The 25,000-nt window shown below is 43.3% G+C and overlaps 1 protein-coding gene across 1 annotated transcript in view; it reads left to right on the forward strand.

Moving 5' to 3' along the window:
• The window catches only part of hs6st3b (heparan sulfate 6-O-sulfotransferase 3b), a gene marked incomplete at both ends in the record, with an annotated part of 59,207 nt that extends 42,435 nt beyond the window's left edge, over window positions 1-16,772 (forward strand). The window contains one exon of the mRNA XM_080018603.1: window positions 15,998-16,772. Coding sequence (XP_079874729.1) covers window positions 15,998-16,772 — 775 coding nt within the window. The remainder of the gene's footprint in view (window positions 1-15,997) is intronic.
• Window positions 16,773-25,000: the final 8,228 nt, after the last annotated feature.

Here is a 25,000-nt window from a genome sequence, read left to right on the forward strand (position 1 = left end):
CCGGCTGAAAGCCTCTTGATCTCACTTGAGACGATGTTAATTGGACTGATTGTTACTAAGGAGGGCAAAGGTGAATCTGGGATTTGCCGTGCGGCCAGCTGGAAAGTGGCGAAAAAGAAAGGTAGGTAAGTCCTATCGCGTCGCAAAAGACTATTCATCCTCGATTTTTTATCATTAAAAAGAAAAGAAAACACCCTTGTGGGAGAAAAATGAATAGTTCTTTAGTTCGCTTTCAATGCATATGGAGTTCTGAAATCAATTAAAATCAATTAAGCAATTAATCAGATAGCGGCGTTGAGCTCCAAATCCAGACTTTTCCTCTTTTCTTTATTATTTTTTTTTTAACATGAACGTGCAGTTTCTCCTCTGCGCTTGGAATGACATGCGGGAGCAGTATTTTAATTTCCTCTAAGCGTTTTAGGGCCACTCCGCGCGGCGTGCCTTCGCCACTCTTGCATAAATAGACTTCGCACACACGCGCGCGCGCACACACACACTCACCTCAAATTCCACAAACTCTCAGCACGACAGGGATTAGCGCTGGTTAAAGCCCTTCCAGTGTTGGCCTGATCTGAGCTGCTTCGCCAGCCGGAGACTAGGAATGAGCCGCGGAAAAAGTCAGAGAATCTGTCCTTTTCATGCATTTGTCTTTCTCAGGCTCCAGCCCCAGAAATATTAAGGAGGCTCTCTCCGCGTCGCAAGCCCCCCCACAGGGCAGCCCCGGATGTTCTGCGAAGATTTGCCCGACTTAATGTTCAGACTCGAACAGAAAGCTCTTTCTATCAAGGTGTTTTTTTTTTTTTTGTTGTTTTTTTTTGTGGTAACGCAGAGGTTATGCAAATGTACGCTGAGGGAAGTTAACGTCTGGACTATCGCCACTAGGAAATGCGCCACGTCCCCCGCCTCCCTCCGTCCAGTCCATAGTGCAGCGTACCTAGCAGAGCAGTAGTAGTCATAATGAAAAAAAAAAAACGATTATTTCCGGTAACTACGCAAAAGCAACTGTTGAAATTACTGTAAGGATCCTAATAATTAGCCGAATTGTAAGTAAGTTCAAACGATTTCACGGGCTGTCGGAAAAAATCTAAGGCTGACAGTCGGATGAATGGAAAGCGGTGGGGCCTTCGGGCTACTTTGGTTTGTCGAACCGGGTGGTCCCGAGTCAATGTCTGCCGCACTGCACTGGATCAAAATATATTCCCCATATTGTGGCGTGTCTGAATGGGGAGGTAATCAAAGCATCTGAGAGCGCAGGAGCCTCGGCAAGATAAAATGGAAAGCGGGAAGACAAAGTGAATTTTTATGAGTACTCTGCCGTCTCTGTCGACTACATGAGATAAGCACATGGCCTCATTGGCTTCCATCACTCTTCCTCTGCCCTCCCCCCCCCCCCCCCCCCCCCCCCCCTCCCGAGGGCTTGTGTGATAAATCCTTTGGGTGTTTGCTTTGTAAGACTTTATCTTGCTAAAACAAAATTGTCGACCAAGGTTTCAAATGTATTATTTTGAGTGCGGGTTGCCTTCCTGTAACCTATCCAATTTCTACATTTTAAGGCTTGTATTACAATAGCGCACAGCGATGATGACAGCAGCAGTACACATTTAAAACCTGTGTACTTAAGCCTTACTATCTCCCCTGTGTCGAAAGTTCAATTTAGGTCGTTGAGGTCTATTCACAATTATCATACATCAGAGTCTGATGTGATACAGAAATGATGGCTTACAGAAGAATATTTAAAAGATAGGTTTTCCATTCTTCAACCCAGGAATTATTGGGTCTAATAATTGGTCATAGGACCTTGGAAACACAGGTCCCTGGGAGAGTGCATATGTAGAACTGGGGAACATAGGACCCTGGGAACATAGGGCCCTGGGAACATAGGACCCTGGGAACATAGGACCCTGGGAACATAGGGCCCTGGGAACATAGGACCTTGGGGACATAGGACCCTGGGAGAGTTCATATGTAGAACTGGGGAACATAGGACCCTGGCAACATAGCACCCTGGGAACATAGGACCCTGGGAACATAGGACCCTGGGAACATAGGAATGACCCCTAAAACGCTGTCCAGACATTAAAAAAAAAAAGAACACATTTTCATGACCTTTTCGGAAAGCTAGCATTATATTCCCATATAGTGTGTTTATTGGTGTATTTTTTTGGATTTTGTTTATTTTTATAACAGTAACATCTAATTGTATTTAAAACTATGTCTTGAAATTGCAGCAGTACAGTACGTCTAAAACGTAACCTTTAGTAGCAAGTAGCGGCACAACTTCTTATTTCTAGTCTCTTACTTTCGCGTGGACTTGTGGACGTGTAAAAGAGTAAATACAACCCCTTATAAACCAGATAAGACCAGCCTGCCTGGCAATTTTTTGAAGAGTTTTGATGTAAAGTTTTGAATTAAAGTCTTAATTCTTTGCCCCTCTGGACTGAATATAAGCATGGTGAGAAGCTGCAGCAGAGAGGTAAGTTTCTCAATAGCATATCATAGCAGTTTCGCTATGAACAGTTACAGTATAAATGATGGGAACCAACATTTTAATAAGGCCTGGGTTGAAAAATGGCCAACCTATCCTTTAAGCCAGTGTCTATATCGGGTATCAAATAACATTAATAATTCCTTACCCTCCACACTTTTCATCCCTGGCATCCGAAGCCAGACTGCTGCCTCAGCGTTTATTTTACCCCCAATGATCATGATGGTGCTGACAATTGTAATGATGGTCTTAATGCGTGAGCGTGAGGACAAAGGAAAAATCCGTTCCGGGAATTTCTCACGATATTAAGGATAATGCCAGTGAAGGATTATGGTGGGGATTGGGAGCCTGAAAGGATGTTCTGTCCCCACAAGTCAAGGAGCGATGTGAGGCCCCTCATGAAAGCATGTACAGCCCTTAGTGTCCTCGACTTGACGTGTTATGTGATGAAACGTGCACTGTGGTTTCCCCCCGCTGGTCTCTGTACTTGTGTCTCTGCTAGCGTTATCATTAATTCAGACTCCGCCGCCAACACTACCACCCCCCCCTCCACACACACACACACACACACACACACACACACATTACAAACGAACACACCACATCGCACAGCACCACCCTTGCCGCCACCTCTTCAATAGATCTTTATTAGAAATGAAAGAGAGGAGATAGGGGAGCGTAATTAGACAGGAGGATTTTCATTATCATTGTAATTGAAGTTCTCCTGTCACATTACAATATTTAAACGGTCGCAAATTAAATGAGACGAATCCGAGCGGCAGTCGGGCGCAGGCTCGGCGGCCATTCCCGCTGTTGGAAAATGGCAGGTGCATTCGCACGAAAACCTGCGTAGATATGAATAAAGGTGTTTGCAGTAGTGCTGCTTGTATTGGTCCTGTGGCGAAAAAAATAACAACGAACATGTCTAGTTTTTTTGATATTCCATTTAGCATAGATTACAGAAATTGCTGCTGCGTCGTATGAACAGTCTTCAGCCCCCTCTCGGGTCTTTATGCTTGGTGCCTCCTTGCAAAGAGCAGGTCAGGGCGCTGCCGAAATGGGACGGCAGATCTCACATTAGATTCATTCTTATTCAGATCTGACCGGTGACCGGAGCGTTCGTCAATAATTGTCGCTCCATTACCGTTGGATACTGCCGCTATTGTTCGGCACAGAGGACTGTCAGATTTTGGGTAAGTGAACCAGTGACCTTTGAGTCAGGCTATTGGAAATGGATTACATTGGAAGGCATAGACGAGGAGGCATATATGACCCAGTGCAATATCTGTGAGGAATATGGGGTGATGTCTCTCTCTCTCTATGTTCTACACCGTTCAAGAAGCTTTGGATATGACACGTTTTGTACATCTCACCCATCCACTACACACTCAATGGCAAATTCACAAAGAGTGGATTGCGGCCGCGAATAGCACCATGTATTGTGCATCAACTGAGCCTGCTCTCTGCCCCGCCTCGGCGTCCCATACACAAAAGATGTTGCCCCAATCATATGCCGGCACAAACAGGCCCGTAAAGAATTGCTGCTGAGCGCAATTTGCCCCTGTTTTGCGTCCGATCGCGGATCCGTGGAGATGCGTGGATTCAAAATAAATTTAAATAATACGAGTAAATCTATAAAAAAAAACATACTCTTCCCACACAGTTCATTTATTACATGAATCAAATATGTGTATATTAAAATTTGGACTTAAGAAATTCTAGTTTACTTAAGAACTCTAGTTCTAGTCCCTAAATGTTAATATTACAATGTATAAATGATAGTTTATTTAATATATTTTACTCTACCACAAAGCCACACACCACGGCCTTTTGGGTGCAGTGGCCAGCTGCGGAGCTGTCCATGGTTCTTTATCGTGAGGTTCAATGCCATGTGTGGTTCAATGCAAATTTTGACCACTTTATCGCTATTCCCTATAACTTTTGGTATTATATATTTTTTCAATGTTTGTGACGCCTTATTTGTACAATAGATTATTCACATTTTCAACAAGTTGCTTTTGGAGCGCGTTTTGAAAATTGTCAGGGACTACCCCGCTCAAGGCATCGCTACTTTTGGATGCCCTGACAGTAGAAGTAATTATAATAATAATGTCAAAATATAATTTTCAGATCACTGGAAAGTGTGGGCGTGACACCCCTTATAAATTATCTTCAATTACACCAGCTCTCTGCAGACGATCACACAGCCTTTTTTTTATTTATATTTTTTTGTCTGTGCGCAGTTACCACCGGGTCTCTGCAGACAGTTATCGTTTCACTCTATCTGCGTGTGGCTTTGAGTGCCGGTGTTTGGCAGAATGAAATTAAATGTAGGAAAGTAAGAAATTAAGAAGGGTACTATTTGTTTCAAAGTGACAATCCATCGGATCGTCTGTGTTGGGTGTATTACACTGCAAGTCCCAAAGTTCTATTTGGACAACATGCCCACTTCTCATCAATTGATTTGTATTTTGTTTTTCTATTTCTTACTCACTTGAGGTGATAGGGATATTTGTTAATCTGAGGCTCTTCTTGTGCGTCACAAACAGTGTGTTCTTGCCTGAATAGGCGGACCCCGCCACCAACAATGGGAACGGCATGGCAACGTGCATACTGCGAAATACATCGAATGGCTGTTTCCTAAAAATGTCAGCTATAAAAAGTATCAAATATATTTATTTTTTTATAAAATATTACAAAAGTACCACTTTAAAAGGTCTGTTATCATAATCTCTTCCCACTTAGACAAGCGTTTTGTTTCCAGCTGAGCTCTATCATCAGAGAAGAAAAGCTACTTTGAAGGGCAGTTCTTCTCCATGTTGTTATCCGCCACTGCTTGTGTACAAGCACTTTTTGTATGCGCAACCATGTCAAGTGCTGGCAGTGCCAGCACCCTGACAAGTAAATGAAAGACCCCATCGTTCTTCTTGTTACTTCCCAGGTGACACCCACTGTCCCCATTCCGTCACCATCAAAAAGCTGAACAAGATGCAGAGAACCTCAAAAACGGTCCATTATGGGCTGCCAGGGGGAGCGGAGACCCCATTAAGGAGCGATATCTGTTACAAATAATGCATGTCTCCAGTCTCGTACTCATCTCGTCTGAGAGAGGAGGGACATCGCTGGGATGCGCCGCAGAGACCTCGCAGGCTGAATAACGTCCTTATTCCGGCAGACCAAGGGCAACTCTCCGCCAGAGAGAGGCATGAGAGAGAATTCAGTATAAACCTTGCCCCATAATTCCATTCCACTCTTACTGAATATGTGGGGAGAACAAAGAAATCGACCGTACAGTATTGATGTCGAACACACGGCACATTCGCTCACACACGCCCCTCGTCTCAATTGTCTTTATTGCCCTGTTTTGGGAACAGAGGAGACACCGTATTACACTTCATAAAGTGGACGGATAAAAGAGAGCCCTCATCAGTCTCAATAACCTTACCGCTGGCCGTATTAATGGCGCTTTTCATGGCTGCTGAAATTAAGGACAGCAGGGATGGAGGAAGTCATTATTTAGAGAAGCCATTTCTCTTTAAGCATCTTTGCTCGCGGTCCATCCTACACTTTGCCTTTGCCAGGTTGAGGACTGAGCGTAACTCCTCCAACTCTGAAGTGGTTCAAGCCAAGGAAAACATTGTCGCCAATAATGAGGAGGACTACTATAGTAGCTGCGTGTGGTCCACATTGTCTATTAAAGATATAACCACGCAGGTGTCATTTTGACCTCTACACGTATTCATCATCCTCGCTATGACGTTGGGCTGCTGTATCCATCCTGTAGCCATCCATAATGTCCTCTGTGCGGGTACAGTATTCATACTGTTTCCTGAAATGACGTTTTTAAGCACGATAGTCCAGGGAGTATTGTAGTGCTTCCGGCTAACAGCTTTTGCACGTATTGCCGATGTGATGGACATGGCACCCCGCTGACTGATGAATGGAAATGAAGGTGGAAAATTGTTTTTCTTTCAAACTGGCGGTTATTTTGATCATTTGATTATAGGATGACATAGGAAAACTATATCATTTATATCATTGAATGTTAAGGGGAATGTACCAGTGTGAAATTTTATCCCGTTTACTAATCAGCACACACTTTTTCCATTTTACCCCTGACCATTTTCCTGATGATAGCTGACATGTTTAGATATTAATATATTTTTGATACTGTCTCTTTTCTTAGATTGTGGAAACTTGAACACTATGGGGAGAAACCTAGGTTGAAATCTCCTGCTCCCACTGACAATTACAGTAATTATGTATTCTCATCAAAGATACTTTATTTATTTTTATTTCATATATTTTTCAAATATATATATATTACATATTTGTAAATTCCGCCATTGCTTTAACATGGATCACTGCTTTACTTTCTTCCTTCTTGCCATAATATTTTGAGTTCCTTGAAATAATCTTGGGGAGAAAATTGACTCATTTGAGGTGGTTGGGATATAATACTGTGACGGGGGTTGTTAACACCAGTTTATTGTAGAGAGTGGGTTCGCTGGAAATAGCCCAGGAGCAGATAGAACATGTCATGACACAGGCTCCTCTCTTGAGTGAGTGCGGGGATGGAGGTTTTAACCTGTTGCTCATTAGATAAACCAACGAGCAACGGGCATGCAGCCACGCTGATCCCAATCACCTAGATCCAGGTCAGGCGTGGCTGCTCACCACACCATCCCCACACCACAAATACCATTCATCGTCATTTTGCGACACTAAAATGACCCTATTGTATGCTGTCATAACTAAAGGCAAGATGAAGAGATGAAACCATCGCAAAACATTTCAGAATATAGAGGTTTACCAAACATCTCACCTCTGTTGGAACTTGAAAGTCATCACTCTTTTACTCTTGGTCATTTTGGCCCCCAAAGGTGACAGCAGCCCTTCCAGTTTGTGGAGATGTAATCCCCAAACGCACTCTGGCAGTGAGACGGCATTAAGTTCTGAGGCACTTATGTCCTTTTAATGAGGGGAGCTAAATTGCCTTCATACACAGTGATTTTTGTGCAAATGAAAGCCGCGTAGATTATGAGAGTCAAGCAGACAGCTAAATGTTCCTTGGCGTGCTGCGCGCCACGGGTCACTTACGACCATGTGACGGGTCCCGGCGCCGCTGTGTCCAGAAAAAGATTTAGCATGGGAAACGTGACGGAGGAATATGCTGATTTATTCTGGCAAGAACAATGACATTTTGAGGCGCTCTGTGCATCAGTGATGCACAGAGCGCCTCACAGTGCTGAAAACTGTTTCAGCACAACGGCCGAGCTTCGGGGAGGAAAAATAAATGTCGTGCTTCTGCTGAAAAGTGGTGGAGACTAATGTCCACGGTCCACCCCAAGCTCTGCCGCCCGCCAGGCTGCAAAGTAAAAAAAAAAAAAAACAAAAAAAAAAACGGACGTGCCTTCAGACACAACAGCGCTTGAGGGCCGCACACTCGAAGTAGAGTTTGAATCTCCCTAAATCGCCTCACTTGTCTTGAGCTCTGTAAACGCAAAATCAAACCTTAAAACTCCCAACTACGTCTCGCATCCTCGGAATTATCTGTTATTGATTTACCGTGTAAAATAACTTTGTATTTGTTTAATTATTTGTATCTTTAAACGACCGGAGAGAGAATTTAGCGAGAAAGTGCGGTCGCCGAAAAACGACAGAGAAAATCGACCTTGTGCAGGGGGAGAAACCTTGAAATATGTGCATTGGCGAATCACAAAAATAGATGAGGGTGTTTTCAGCTGCAGTGTGTGTGACGAGGTCGTTATGAGCTAACTAATGGTTCCTGTAATGTAGTGATTTCCCATTTATTGACTCACTTGTTTTGAAATCAATTTGGTTGGTTAATTAAAACACGGTGCAGGTTGCACTACAGACTTAACTGGGAACCGAGCGCGTTATGTTGATTTATGTGTTTTCCAATTGGACTCGGAGCTGCAATTTCATACCATATACTGCACGACATAAACAGCAGTTTTAAAGATTGTTTCATCTGTTCTACATTTCGACAGACAGTGCATCAAGGGGCGTGTCTCTTTGCACAGTTTTAGTTAACAACAGGTGAAACATTGGCTTAAATGACATAAAAAGCAGCAAATTGTAAGCACACTTGTCCCCGGCAACACTGGCTCAAACTGATGAAAGAATGAGCTCAAAAATATGTTGGCATCTGGTGGGTAGAGGAACCCTTTTCTCTTTAAAGCTTTTTTTATTTTTCTCTCAAGAGACGTTCCTGGAGCTCCTTGATGCTTCTTATGTTTTCTGTTGCTTAGAAGAACTTTAAAGAAAACTGGCATGAGCATATGTCATTTGAAGATCTATTAAAGGACTAAATTGAGTTTTAGGCGGTTTACTAGTCTGCACACACATTTTACATGACCCGACCATCATCGCGATGATGCCTCACATTTTTACATTGTTTTATGTTGTCTCTATTCAACTTTTTTTTTTTTTTCCTCTGGGGGTTGAATTCAAATGTTATGGCGAGAAACCTGCCTGAAAATGATCATTGTGGCATATGTTTGGTAAAGTGTTTGGATTGTGCCATAATTTCTGTATTTTCATTCCATGTTAAAGCAGTGGCAATTCTGATTCAGAGAAAGATGGAATATTTGAATATCGTCCAAATTTAAAAGTAAAGGTAAATAGAGACATCATTATCAAATCGGAAATTGTGAGCTATCATCAGGAAAATGTTCAGGGGTAATGTCAAATGTGTGCGTGCTGACAAGTCAATGGGCTAAAACTCAATTTGATGCCTGCCAGGTGCTTTAACTCTGTGAATACTATTAATTAAAACAAGTCAATACATTGATTTGGACGACTGCAAATGGAAGTACTGTTCGACGGTCATTGTTATTTACATCCGTACCTTGAGAGTTGACGCCGTCAAAATGCCCATGGTAGTATTTCAAACGGAGGAAGTCTTCTGCATTCGACTCCTAGAAACAGAGTTTTTTTCATGTATTAATGGGATGTACAGTACAGTGGGAGCCGGAGGGCTAGTATTTATAGTGCTTTGCCCTGGGCCCAAGAGCAGCACGGAGAGTAGAATTACACCGCAGGTGCCTGGGACCCCTGCCAGGGAGAAAGGATCCTTGCAGGACCGGGAGCTCCGCAGCACTGCAGGGTTCTCCTTGGAAAACACCGGAACCTGTGTGTGTGTGTTTTCCGTTACAGGTTGATTCCCGTTGCGCCTGGCGGTGTTGTCCCACCTGCTGCGGGGAAAAGCAGATCGCTCCCGTTGGAGTCATTTCGAATTCCGCGTTAATTAGACGGAGGCGCGAGGCCAAGGCGGTCTGCGCTTTACACCATCTTTTGTTTAGAGCTGGAAAGCTGTCTCTGGTGGCTGGAAGAATTTCACCTCCATCTTTAATAGGGTGTAATAGATCATTTAGATTCCCGGCTCTTTAAAAATGTTTCATAGGGCTTCGTGGTATGACGTTAGGTTATAAAGTCGAAGCTTCTAAGCTTATTGCGTCGTTGGACAGGAGCCAAAACAGAGCAACGTGCATCAACTTGTCACAGGATACACTAGGTAAGGTTTACATTTTAATTTCGTTATCACATTTTCTTTCGCGAAATTTTGACATCCTACACATTATTTTTGCACATGTTTCGGCCTTTCTCAATTAACACGCTTAATTGTATTCGTATAAGAGGTGTCACATCGAAATAGATGTTTTTTATACAATAAATACAAGAAGATAGATTGAGTGCATAGGCCATATGCAAATGTTTGTTTCTTCTGATGAAAACCTTGATATCTTATTTTTTTTATTTTCTTCTCCTTTCATCAGCCTGTATCATTACCGCCAATTTATTTCAGCATCAATGCTTTAGCCGGAGAGGGAGATCTCACGTTTTGGCGACGTTCCACCGCGCCGGCGAAGGGCAAGAGGGAGGAAGAGAAGAAGGGAAATGTTGCACAACAGAGTGATACACGGAGATAAAACACAACACATCGGGTCGGGGACAGATGCGTGAAATCAGCAGCGTGCCTAATCTGACAACCTTTAAGGAAAAGGTTAAGGATCCTGAGAGAGTCCTAAGTGTCTGTCGGACAAGGAGGAGACGCAGAGGTGTGCTGGGGAGTGTGAGTGTATGTGTGTGTGTGTGTGTGTGTGTGTGTGTGTGTGTGTGTGTGCGCGCGCGCGCGCGTGTGTGTGTGTAGAATTACAGAAAGAGCTTCTCCGAGCAGCAGAGGACTGTGGTTAAAAACATTCCTCTGATGGTTTGTTCCATTCGCCTCCTGGGTGATATTACGTTGTGTTCCAATAAAGTTGATCGTTGAAATCGCATGAGGACACAGATATTGGGTTATCACACCTAATAAATGCATTCGCAATCAGCAATACGAGGCATGGCAGGTTTATTTGTGTCGCTCGTTTCATACACACTGGCAATTCAAAATGCTTCAAACGAGGCATCAAGGGAAATGATGTGAAGGCAAGGTAAAATGATAAAGATAAAATGGAAAAAGTGCAATATCGAAGAAAAAAGAAATGATCAGTTGTCATGGTCAAGTATCATGGCATTACAATTACATCACTTTAGGTCAAATTATGTTATGGAAAAATATGAAATAATGTTGTGGCAGTTCGCCTGCCACACGCCACCCGAGTGCCGTTTTCAGGGCCCTCCGACACAGAGACACAGAGATGTGGCAAACACACCAGTTTATTGTAGAGAGCGGGCAGGATGTTAACAATTTAGGAGCAGAGGCTCTACCTGTGTGTGTGTGTGTGGGGATGGGTGATTTACCTGTTGCTCGTTGATTGCTCCGACGAGCAACTGGCGTACAGCCACCTCTGATCCCCCCCGCACCACAAATGTATATTTATCACATAGTGACCATTCAATTTATTTATTGATGTATTTTTCCTCCATTTTCTTTATTTTCGTCAATTGGCCTTACTGTAATATAGTATTACTTAGGAGTTTCCCTGCATTGCGGCTGACCCGTGCCATGTCGCTGGGGAGACGCCGGGATGAGGAGCAGGTTGGGACGCTGGGTTTGAAGCTCCGCCAGGAAGAGGATGAAAGGCAGAAAACAGGTGTTGAGTGGGTTCAATCCCTTCGCACGACATGAAGATAGATTCAGAGTGTGATCGCGCCTGCCTTGATTCCTCGGGACTGCGCCACGGCAACGAACAGGGAGATTTAGGCGCCGGGAGCGTTCTCAACTCGGCGAAAGCGCAGCGACGTCGCCGTGCAGTTTGTGCTCAACCTCTCGGGGAAGATATCAGAGGCGATTGCTTCAAACTGGAGCCACCTTCTCCACTTTCCACTCCCACCAGCATCAGTCAGTGTCAGGCGTGAGGGCTGATTTACCGCTCGGGGTTTTCGTCTTCATCGTAAACAAAGTCCTGCTCCATCATCTCACTTTGCCTTCACCTTCAAGCACCTGCAGATGCATCCGTCCACTCCGTCCTCGGAAGGCGGCTCGCTTCCTCCACCGTGAAAACCATGTGCCGGGGCTAAAAGTGCAACGTCCTTTTAAGTAGCGTGCAATCAGGGAGGGGCAGCGGGTTGAAATTAATGTCATTGAGGTTAATTACAGGCAATTAAAAGCCAGTTGGCTGTTGCGCTGACACTGGGTGAGGATGAGTAGTGGTTTAGTGGTGCACGCAGATGGGTCTCTCCCGCTGATATTTGAGGGAATCTGAGCTTCGTGGGGCCGGTCTGTAAAACATAATATTGGGCTTTCTGGTTTTGTTTGAAAGGCATTCCTCCTTCCTCCTGACTGCTCTTTGGCTCGTTCAACAACACCGATAACATCTTGCCACGGAGGCCTGCCATGCTTTGATATTGGCGTTTTCAAAGCAAGCTGGAATGCAAGATTTTTTTTTTTCTTCCTCCAAACGTCTTCTTTGAATACTCTATATCGCTTTTCCTCTTATCCTATCCATCCCCTTTTCTCTCAGCCATCTTACCCTCGCTCTCATTTCCATTTTGATCCATATTTTCAATTCCCTGTCCGGCTCCTCCTAATGACCTCTACTTAGTCCACGCTTGAGTTGAGTTCTGCTGGGGCTTCCTGGTTTCGGAGAGACGAGCCGCAATACCCCTCCATTATTGATCCATGATTTACTCGAGTTCAGCGGGGCTTGCGACTTTTAAACACTTTAAATGGGTTTGGCAGAAGGAGACGTGTCTCTGTTGCTGTGTAACTGTACGGAGGAATCTGCATTATTCACACCGTGACCGAATACGTCGGCCTACCGCTGCCCCTGTGGTGTTATTTTGGGGGTTTTTTTACAACCGCAAAAGTCGACAACTTGAGGCCCCCTCCCCAGACTGAGGTTTCCTTACGTGAAATGAACTATTAGCCGCCCACAGTTAGTGATGCGTGTGATATTATTATCGGCGTTATATTGATTGAAGAACAGGCGGGTGGTTGAGGGTAGCGTGTTAGCCCCCCACCCCTCACCCCCTCCCGCCCGCCCCCCGTCACGGACGTCGGTCCCTATCAGTGAGGGAGAGGTTCTGGCGCGACAGCTCGGCGAACGCGCTGACGCTGATGCGCGGTGACACTGATGGTTCACAGCGCTGACCTTTGGGCTGTTGAGTGCGCTTTAGACAACACTTGCTGCATGTGTTTATGTCCCAGAGACGCTCTAATGAGGACGTGTCTGCAGCCGCCCCACTGCAGGAGTGAGTGCCAGAATACAGCTGCTGCCAACAGCGCTCTAATCACAGCTTCTCGCCCGACTCCTATTACGTTATGCACTCTCCGGGTTGATTCCTATGGCACTTTAAGGACACATCGCCGCCACCCCGCCGCCGCCGAAAACAACTTAAGACTTATATCTTTTGGTCATATTGTGCTTGGTGGAGTCAAAAGATATTGCGATTTGTCACGGCCAAAAAAAAAAAAAAAAAAGACACTGTAGATGTTTTTTTTGTCTCTGGTCTGGGTTTGTGCAAAACAAGGGAATGATCTTCTACATCAGTGGCTCTCAAACCTTTTTTTAGTAATCCACTCCCCCCTCAGATCTTTTTTTCAGCGAAAATACCCCCTTCACTGGCACTGGGAGAAAAAAAAAAGAAAGTTAAGAAATTATGAACTGTCGTATGTTTTTTTTAAATATTATATATAACCAATATTTTTTAACACTTTTTTTTTTTAATTTTCGGAGTACCCCAAAGTACCCCCAGGGTTGCAAGTAGCTCCATTTGAGAAACTGTTCTATATAGTAACAGAGAATAGAAAGTGACTTGATTCCATTCTACAGTTCCCACAGAGCCACACATCAACTCTGTGGCCCCAGAGGCAATGGGTTGTGATTCTTGGAATTTAACTTTAATAAGACTGAGATCCCCTTAAATTCTGCCCCTTACAACAAAAACTCGCTCAGACTAGACTCATTTATATGTAATTTATATTGCCATTATAACCCGATTCTGAGCTTTTAAAATGATTTTGCCCGTATGAATACAGCTGGTTGGGTTTCTGTTTACAGAGGTTTCAGATTTTCACTGAAGAAATGAATTGAAGCAAAACACAGGTTTTGTATGACCATGATATCATGCCAGTCATTTTAAAAAGAAAGAACACAGAGCTGATGTAGTAAGGTGGATAAAAACAAAAATTACAACAACGATAAAGATAAAAAAAATAAAGATAAAGATCAAATTTGAAAAAAAAAAAAAATCGAATGACCAGGGAAGGCAAGGCATTCTCCTCAATCTGAAGTCAAATTTACATCTAATCTGCCATTGTGTACTGCATTTTTATGTACAGCCCTTAGTTTAAATATCTGATTAAATCCCATTGCTACAGATTAAACGCAAACCAGAAGAAAAAAACATGGAAGACAGTGCATTCGTGTTGTGCAGCCTTTATATGCCCACTCGCGGGTACGAGGCTGTGTCGGGTATGTTTGTTGTGTGGAAAGAAGTGGAGCGTGGAGCAGCTTTGGAGTCAGTGTGAAATCTCAGCAGTGCATTCCTCTTAATCCGGCCAGACTGTTCTCCGGGGGTCACGTCGTTAAATATTCACATGGCACTCAGAGAATGTCAACGTAGGGAGGGGCGTGCCTGGCCAACACCTGTCCCATCTCCGCTCCCGCTTGGAAGCCATTTTGACATACCTGGAGCTCAGCGAACTGATGGACGTCCCCGGAGGTCATCCGCAGTGGGATGAAGGACACAAAGTGCTCTGCATGAAGGGGACAGCTGCTCTCCAGCAAACAAATATTTACTGCCGAAATCGGCCAAATCCACATGGATCTGTATGTAGGATATAGTGTATGTTTGTTTTCTAAATTGTTATATTCATGTTTTGTTTTTGTTTTTTTTTGTTTGTTTGTTTTTTTTTTATCAGGATCAGAATCGGTTTATTCAACCAAGTACATTTTGATGTAGAAGGAATTTGTCGCGGTAAAGTTTAGTGCACTGCTGTACAGACAAATGGCATAAAAAAGCATAAAGCTTAAGACAGTTTGGGATTTTTTTTTTTGCCAAATATACAAAAAGAAATAGCCAATTAAAAAAAAGACAAATATACAAAAATACACAGAATATGCAAAAAGTGATTCTATGCACGGAGAAGTTAGTCATGTGGCAGTATAGTAGTATAGAATCGTAGTGAGTAACTATTGTGCATAATCTCCGGGTGAGTTGCAAAGATTGCATATATGTCACTACATATTGAATCTTGATTCTTGAGTATGGTTGCTCCCTATAAGTACGAATATACAGTGGATGTATAAATAAATATGTACACAATACAATAATACAGGTGACATTCTTCTTTTAAGGGTGTTTCTCATGAGCCCAAACTACAGGAATAAAGTAACAGCTGTTCAACGCAGAGCTTCCCTTTTTCCTTTTTTCTTGTTTTTTGAAGTACCCCCAATGTATTTTGGGGGTGAGTCCTCGCAACGTCGTCCTCTCCTGAAGATGTCCTTACAGTACACTGACAGTGCAGAAACTGATGCATTGAAGTAAACACTCCTCATTTGTCTTGTCCGCTGGGCGGCTGTCCTTAGGCGTGCGAGTATCGAGGTGATAGTCACCGTCTGGAGGGGAGGCAGCGGCGTGTATAAACAAGAATATCACTCATTTAACAGCTCCCTCGCCAAAGAGATAACACTGGAATACATTTTCTCCCCTAAAAAGGTCTCGCCGCGGTCGGTCGGCAAAGACCAAGCGGAATATCTGGTCAAGACTGCTGAAGATCATATTTTCACTGCTTCCTCAATATTTCCAAGTCTGTTTTAGAGTTATTTGTTTTTTCTCTTCAGATAACATAAGGATGAATAAAAGATCCCCATATTTTACTTTGTTCCCTCATAGCGCTGGTGCTGGAGTGTAACAGAGGGCAAAACACAGAAATCACTTGATGTTCCCATTAGTGAGACTTTCAGTTTCCCAATTAGCATTCAACCTTGTCGTGTGATACATTGTCAAAGAAAGCCGCCATCTGTCAGCGCCATGAAGGACGGCGCTCCGTGATGCCGCCGCGCTCATAGCTCTCTGACCGTGTTTGTTTTGGCCCCGCAGGAACTTCTACTACATCACCATGCTGCGCGACCCCGTCTCCCGCTACCTGAGCGAGTGGAAGCACGTGCAGCGCGGCGCCACGTGGAAGACCTCGCTCCACATGTGCGACGGGCGCTCGCCCACCCAGGACGAGCTGCCCACCTGCTACAGCGGCGATGACTGGTCCGGCGTCACCCTCACCGAGTTCATGAACTGCCCGTCCAACCTGGCCAACAACCGGCAGGTCCGCATGCTGGCCGACCTCAGCCTGGTGGGCTGCTACAACCTGTCCTCCATGAACGACAGCGAGCGCAGCAACATCCTGCTGAGCAGCGCCATGAGCAACCTGAAGAACATGGCCTTCTACGGCCTGACCGAGTTCCAGCGCAAGACGCAGTACCTGTTCGAACGGACGTTCAGCCTGCGCTTCATCTCCGCCTTCACGCAGATCAACAGCACGCGCGCCGCCAACGTGGACCTGAGCGAGCCTGTGCGCCGACGCATCGAGGAGCTCAACCTGCTGGACATGCAGCTCTACGACTACGCCAAGGACCTGTTCCTCCAGCGCTTCCAGTTCACCCGCCAGCGGGAGCACCAGGAGGTGCGCTTGAAGCGGCGGGAGGAGCGGCGCTGGCTGCGGGAGCAGAGAGAGCAGGGCAGGTCCTGGCTGCCCCGGCACCGGGAGGAGGGCACCAAAGGAGGGAAAGGGGCGGAGTCGGGGAGCAAAGGGAACAGTGGCGATGGCGAATTCCCCGCCACCACCGAAGACTACACGAGCCAAGTGGCGCGGTGGTGAGGCCACAACCCCTGCGAGGAGACTCCTCAGGGGACAGTTTTAATAAGAACCTGAACATATGCTATCTCGTCACTATTCTAATCTATCTAACTGTATCTATCTGTTTTTTTCCCGCTTCAGTGAGATCCGAGCGCTCGGCTTCTTTATTTATGGTCATGAAACTGCCAAGTCTGTGAGTCTCACAGCAGCCCTGCCTTGGAGTGCCCCTTGGTGTCTTAAATCTTGAAATGGGTGGATTTATCAATTTGTTTATAATATTCGCTAATCTTCTTCGCTGCTTTGATCCTCTGCCTTGGTTGTTCATCACGTTGCTGATTGTGATCGCCGCGTAAAGAGCGGGAGGAGGAAAGAAGATGCTCATTGGGCGGCGGCGGCGCCGGCCGCGGCTTCTCCTGTTGCACATTCGCGGTGACGGGGCGTTTTTGTCGCAGCCGGCGGGGAAAGTGGCTCCACTTGAAAACTTTATTAAAAAAAGAAAAAAGAAAAAAAGAAGAATTGTTGCATGTCATGTATCCACATTAAACTGACCATTAGGAATAAAGAGTGTTTTTTAATAGAAAAGACGAAAGCCAAAGCAAATCAGAATGAAAATGTTCCTTTACAACTGATATGTCGGCGAAATCTGCGGTGAAGCCACTGTGGCGTCTGCCGTACGGGAGGCAACCTTTGTTTTCTTTTCTTTATTTATTTTCAATTTTAACTCAATTATATTACTGTATGTTGATGCTTATGGTGGAACACACTCTTGTGTTGAGTCTTAAAGTCAAATGTCTCACAGGCAGAAATTCCTCTCCCCAACTGAGTCCAGCCACCATTCTAAATTATGCACAGGACTGAGAAACGGAGTCAATCGCCACATGAAATCATAAAGATGGTATTACCTACTGAAGCAGGGCAGGCGGATTTTATATCTGAAACTTTTGGTAAGACGTCTGTACAGAACAAACGGGAGGTTTGTGTTAAAGTGCTAATGTCCCACGACTCGAAAAAACCTTTTTGTTTTCCGCGCTAATTGAAGGCGAGACCGATTTTCTTTCTCAATACAGAGATAAGAAGTGGGTAAAAGACAACAGGCGATGAAATATATTATTGCTGTGGCGGCTGTGCATCCTGACTATGAATGAGGCGATCAGCATTCGCCTCTCATCGCGCTCCCCGTCACACTTTGCTGCTTTTACATGTTTGTGGAGCTCCACTGTGGGCAGTGAGGAGCTCTAACGCCAGCAGACTGCCAATCTACAAAGAGCAGGCTGCAAGCAAATAGCCCCAAAATAAAACCTGTCAGTCACTCCCGCGTGTCTGACAGATTTCCACTCCCGATCCGAATCAATACATAAAGATGATGATAAAAAATAAAAGTCCTCAGTCGTCTTGATGCGATTGAGGACGTTTCATTTTAATGGTTTGAAAAAAGCCATGATGCTTTTATGTCTCTTTATCGTGTGTTCTTTTTTTTTTTTTTATGTGTCCTTATCAAATGAAATGCTCAGTAAAATCGGCGTTGAATTCATTGTGCTGCTGCTTCGTTTTTTGTGGGGGGGGGGTTTTGGGGAAGGGGGGGGGGGTGCAATCAAATCTTATGTTTCTACTCTGACTGCAGTTAACAAGATAATACCTCTAATTTTCGTTTTCCTATTATCAAACATCCATGTCCATCCATCCTTGTCTTAAAACAAATCGCATTCATCATGTCACAAATGCAGTTGATTTAATATTGTGTTATACCAGCTGTGCACTTTTTTGTACATGGGCACTTCTACAGTATGAGTGTGTGTGTGTGTGTGTGTGTGTGTGTGTGTGTGCGTGTGTGTGTGTGCGCACTTGCGTGTGTGTGTGCGCGCGGCTGTGTGCGGCGCTGCTGGCTGTAGGTGTTTACGTGTGTCTTGGAGTTGATAGTTAGGTAACTGATCGACCCTGAACATCATTCTTCACACACCTGAAGACTAAATCAAGCAGCACATTATTCCAACAGGATGCTAAAGCAACACTTACCGTGTGCTGTTTTGCCGTCCAAATTGTGATGATGATTAATCTTAAATGCATCAACCCTTTGCATCCCCAGTATAAATAACAAGCTCAATCCAAGGATGGGCTATTGATAACCGTACGACATCTGTTTGAAAAGGCAGACTCCCAGAATAACCTAGAGAGGGAGTGTTGAATTGAATACATTTATAAGCTGTTTAATAGCTAAAAGGTCACACAAAAGATAACACAAGGGTTGTATGTGATTGTATGTGGTATGTGATGTTGTTATGAATGCACCTTCTAAATATAAACACATTCATTGAGGGGAGTCAAAGAAAATTGACTGAGGCTTATTTGGAGAAAGTGTGTTTGGGGTGTGTGTTGGTATGCACGTGTATACACTTTAATATCTTATATCTATTTATTATTGTTTGAAACTTGCAACCCCTTGCTTTGCAAATGCAACAGATCGGTCAAAAAATTTGCTTTAAATCGGTTGCCCAGCACCATCAACATTCCGGAAACAATACTCCAAACACTCAAAAATGTTTTACTTTCAAGCACGAGCGAATTGTGGGACTCGTTTGCAGGTGCCAGGCTTTTACATTTTTTGTTGTTCACAAATACCACTTGTTCCATTATCCTCATTTTACAGTAAATCGAGAAGAGAAATACAAAATATATATAATAGAAAATAAGAAAAGCCTTAGAGTTGGACTCCCTGCACTAAAAATGAAGATTTAAAATGCCCTTGAATATACCATAGTAAAATAATGCTCAATAATAAATAGCTTTTTTTATTATTGTGAAAGCTGGTTTAATAAAAGATTCCACAGAGTTTCAAGCTGCAAGGGCCATGGTGTAAATGAAGTGATGAGACAGGATCTGGCAAGGTATCGTGTGACATCCCAATTTGTGAAAAAATAATTTAAATAAAGTTTTAATGCGACTCATTTAAGGTGCACATATCTTGAAGGGGGGGTGGGGTGATTTGTCTTGTCTTGATTTGATTTGTCTGTTTGTTTAATTCATTTTTCTAAAGTAATCAAAAGAAATCTTCTGATTGAAATCTATGGTATCGCTGCACTGAAGTGACGGGCACAGAGAGCTTTGTGTGTCAGAATGTGTATGTTCCTGTTTAATTATTGTGATGAAATGAAAAACAGTCTCAATGCCATTTGGCGTCATATTTAATCTTCAATTTTCTTGTCAGAACTGAAGAAAAAAAAAAGAGTGAATTCTACTACACATATAAGAAATAAATGCATTGAATGGCCATAATATCATGATGTTGGGAATTTATTTCTCTGTGTTTTGAATCATTATTTTACCGCTTGTGTTTTGGGAGCTATGATGATTACAGTGAGTACAGACTAGATCGATTTTATAACGTGAATCAAGCTTAGATGTGAGAATAACATTCACTAATGCATGTGCTGAAATGACACTATGATGAGAACTATATCTACTTTATATGAGCTCCTATATATTCTCAAAAATGATTTCAAAGTTAGAATGAGGTGGTGTAGGGTCACAACACAAACAAGCAGAAACGGCAGTTCAAACTACAACTGAGCAACTAATAAAAAAAATGTATATCTTAAAATATAAAAAAATAAAAACTATACCGAAATATTAAAGACAATCTAACGGTTGATGCGGAATTATAATAATTGCGTAATATTTACGCAATTATTTATAAAAGTTTGAAACCCTAACGGGAACCCTTATCCTAGAACTACAATTCTGCACCATTTTGTCATGCATCTTGATGCAATTTCCTCATTGGTATGTAGTTTTATTGTTATGACCTAAAAAATAAAAGAAGGTATGGGTGAAAAACAACATGCATGTGTTGCTAGGGGTCAATTTGGTCGGGGAATATCCCTGCATTTGCAGAAATTTCATATGTCATTTTTAAAGCCCTGAATTATATGTTTTATATTATATTATATGCCATTCTAAGTAGCCCCGCCTATTGACACCGCCACCCCTCTAGAAGTACATGTCCAGAGCTGTCCAAAACCGTTGACCTTATTTTGGAAGCTCTTTTAGTGACTGAAATATAAGTCTTCAAAGGTGATCTCGGTCGGGGTTCAAAGGTCATATCTCAGATTAGGGTCCACTGAAAAGGTCTCATCTGGTACGTTTGAGAAATTTCAGTGGACCCTAATCTGAGATATGACCTTTGAACCTTGAACCTTTGATAATTTCTCAAACGTACCAGATGAGACCTTTTCAAAAATGTGTTTGGTTTTGTTCGGCGATAAAGTTCAGATTTAATAAAATCCTGATTATAAATGTTCTTGGAATCAAAACTGGGCACCCCACTTCAATGGCAGGGTTGGATTTATTTTACTTTGTCGTAGAAAAAAAAACCAACAACTTTTTGGAAAAGTCTCCTCTCGTAGGTTAACAAGTAAGTTTGAGAGATTTCAGTCAAAATCGTGCTCAGGGAAACGATTCAATAGATACATTTTCACGACTGTGAGCACGAAAAGCGTGAGACCGGGTTGATTTATTCATTATTATAAATTATTACCTCATGAGTATAGCCGACGCAGTACTTGGCTCAATTAAAAGGGTGGTATTTATCTAATTCACACGTTTCCTCCATAATTAGACAGTCGTTTGCCAAAACAACTTGATGGAATCAAACTTTTCAGAGAATTTCATGCTGGAAATAATAATAATAACAATAAATATAGCTGCAGGCAGGGTCCAGTTTAGCCACATTAGGTTTGTTTTACAGGTTTTTGAGGTCCGGAGGTTCCATAATCTGAGGTTCCCGAATCTGAGCTCTGTGATTATATGCGGGGACGTTTGGAGCGGACCGAGGGACTGTCTCCCACCGTGTCAGACTTATCACTGAAAGTCGAGGATTCTTTCTTTAATCGCTCCCCTCCTGAGGGGATGGGGGCGGCGCCGGACTCGGGTTGGGAGGAGGGCGAGTTGTAATCCAAGTTGGTGTTTGAGGAGGACCCGCCGCGTCAGCTCCGAGGGGCCTCATCCCCGCTGCGCGCTGCCCAGCCGGAGAGCACCGCGGCCGGGTGAGAGAGCGGAGGAAGCGCTGGCGCTCCTGCTGTACGATGAGCTGTTCGTGTCATATGGTAAAATAAATGATAAAATATAAATGGGAAAGCCCCGCCAACGTAAAGCAGGTAGGATGATACACAGACACTTACACACGCACAGTTTGTAACAACTACAGAGCGATGGAATCTACACCACACTGCTCACAAGAGCTGGGAATCACGCATCCGGAGCCACAAACTGCACATATATAATGAATCGGATGATGATGTCACAAGGCACCCTACTCAACAAACACATCTCGCTCCACCACCCGACCGGAGGTTTTAGATCCTTGGCGTATCGGCGGTGCAAAGAATGTTCTGCGACTTCAGGTAAAAATGTCATCGGTTTTTCACTAATTCCTGCTCCAAATGTAGATCAATATGGATCAAACTTGAACCACGAGATGCCTGTGACGTTCCGGTTCTATAGAGACCTCAGCCATGTTTTTTAGCCCGAAAAATGCAGAGGGTAATAATAATAATAATAATAAAAATCTGAACAATAACGTTAGGGATCCAGCCTTGTGCGCTGGAACCATAATAATAATCATTATCATTATTATTGTTATTAATTATTATTATAATTAACAATAAATAAGAACTATATGGAGCAAGGTTTAAAAAAACACACATATGTGTAGTGTGTGCAGGAGGACTTAAATGTAAGAACAACATTTAAGGACACTGTTTTATGAAATCTCTGATTCATTTTCTTCATCATAAATAAAAGAAAATGGTCATATTTGCAAGACTGTATGATTATAATTCATTAGTGGGTTCTATACTGATTTACCCTAATACAGTCACAATCATCCACATAATTACCATGCTAATAAAATGCATTCCCTTTTTCTTAGGTTCTACATTAAAGACGGCTCCATCTGCAGCAAGTCATTCCCACCCAGATGGGCTGGATTACTGTTTATAAGAAGGAAGTGTAATGACTTGAAAAACACATTACTGTGCTCTGACATTATTTCATGCGTTCTAAATTCTGCTTGCAATTAAAAGAAAATGCTCTCACAAACTGCACAGAGTGGCTCTGGATGTTATTACAAGCTCAACGTACGCTCAGAGGAGATCCGCTCTGCAATATGTGGTGTCATTTGGTCACTGTTTAAACATATCACCAACAGGATAGAAATGGCAGAAAAGATTAAACAATTCAAAGGCCAATGTTAGCTTGTTTATATGAATAAAGTTTTATATTTGTGCCGGGCGCAAATGTGGGGAACATATTTTTCACATGGCTTGGCATTACAATGATGAACCAGCAACCAAATAAGACCTAAAAAATACTTCTCTCAATTTACATATATTCAATAAGGTATACTATCAGAGAACATAATGTACATTTCCATAACTATATAGTTATGGAAATGTACATTATGTTCTCTGATAGTATATACACTGTGTGTGTGTGTGTGTGTGTGTGTGTGTGTGTGTGTGTATATATATAGTTATGGAAATTAACATTATGTTCTCTGATATTATGTACACTATGTATATATATATATATAGTTATAGTTATGGAAATTAACATTATGTTCTCTAATAGTATACCTAATGGAAGCATGTAAATGTACATATAATGTGAACATAACAACTGTATATTTCTGTGGAGCCAGATCTTGCATGCCCAACGTGCTCTCACTACCCGTCGACTTGCTGTACAGTAAGTGACTGGATGAGTAAAAACGTCCTAAAACTATATGAAGATGAAATCCCTTTGGTCGGCCTCAGTGCCAAAAGGGAGGCGGAGCTCTCTGCAAGACTAACTGATACGCTGAATCCCTGGGTCAAACCAGAAGTCACAGGTCTGGGTGCTCATCTAGACTCCGACTCAAGTTTTAATCCCCATATCAAGAAAGCGAGAGCAGAACAGTGTTCCTTCATCTTTCGTCGCAAAGGACGCCAAAAAGTGAACTCATGCCTTGATCGCGAGTCGATGGGACGACCGCCCCCCTTTTTTTTTTTGCTGGCCTAAAAGGTCCATTGAGAGACTTGAGCTTATTCAGGATTTCGACAGCCAGACCTTTAACAGAAAAACAAGAAGCCAGGGCACATCGCTCCGATTGTAGATACATTGCACTGGCTCGCAGTTCCCTTTAGAATTGATTTTAAAGTCCTCTCACCGAAGCTCTAAGGGGCCCTGCCTTGGCCTGCTACCAGTACAGCACCCCACTCAGAAGGGGATTGGCCGTGCAGCCTTTTAAGCTCCCAAACTATGGAACAAGCCGCCGGCGAATATGAGCGTTGCAGACTCTGTAGGCGCTTTCAAAACTTTTCTCTTCAGTTCAGCCTTCAATCAGTCTTTAAATTGGTCTTCTTAGTTTTTTTTTTCCAATTGATTATTATTATTATTTTTTTTATTCTTCTCGGGTTTGAAAAAGCTTCGAGGAGAATAATTAAAAAACTGTTTAGAGGTAAGGATTCCAGGAAGCGGATGAGAAGAAGAATCTTTGATTATCACGCAACACACCACACCACAACACATGCATACACACACACACACACACACACACACATGCTTTTGGATGGTGGCCGGTGAAATGAGGCCTCTGAATTTGACCCATTCCTGGCTTGTCCTTCCTCCGGGGAGCAGCCAGGAGCAGTGGGCAGCAGTCGTCGACGCGCCCGGGGACCTGGTAACGAGTGTCCATCGCTGGTCAGACGATGACGTGTGCATGTTTCTGGTCCAGCGCCGAAGCCCTATTGCTTTTGATAGTGAAAAACTGACATCAAGTGGTCTGTGGATCTCATGGATCCGCCGCACTCACAGACAAGATCAATAAAATGTGTATCGGGGTGGTTCCGACGTGCTGTCGTCCAAGTTTGAACCAGATTGGTCCATTATTGTGGAATACTTTTGTTTAAAACTGTGTTTTTTTCGTCAGCGGCGCAAAACAGGTCAAATGATGGCATTGCAGTCTAGTGATTGGTCAACAACAGGTCCCTCACCAAGATGGCAGCAAATGCCGAGGGGTCTGACGTAAGAGTGACCACAACAATCTGAATCTGAATAACATGTGAATTTTTCCGAAGTTCCGACATGGTGTCGTTCGAGTTTCATCCAAATCGGTTCAATATTGTGGAAGGAGTTTGTGATCAACAATGGCCGCCTCACCAAGATTGCACCACGCATGCTACAATGACGATATCGTTGCACACATGCACGAGTTG

This window comes from Zeus faber (assembly GCF_960531495.2).
Source record: "Zeus faber genome assembly, chromosome: 18".
NCBI lineage: Eukaryota > Metazoa > Chordata > Actinopteri > Zeiformes > Zeidae > Zeus > Zeus faber.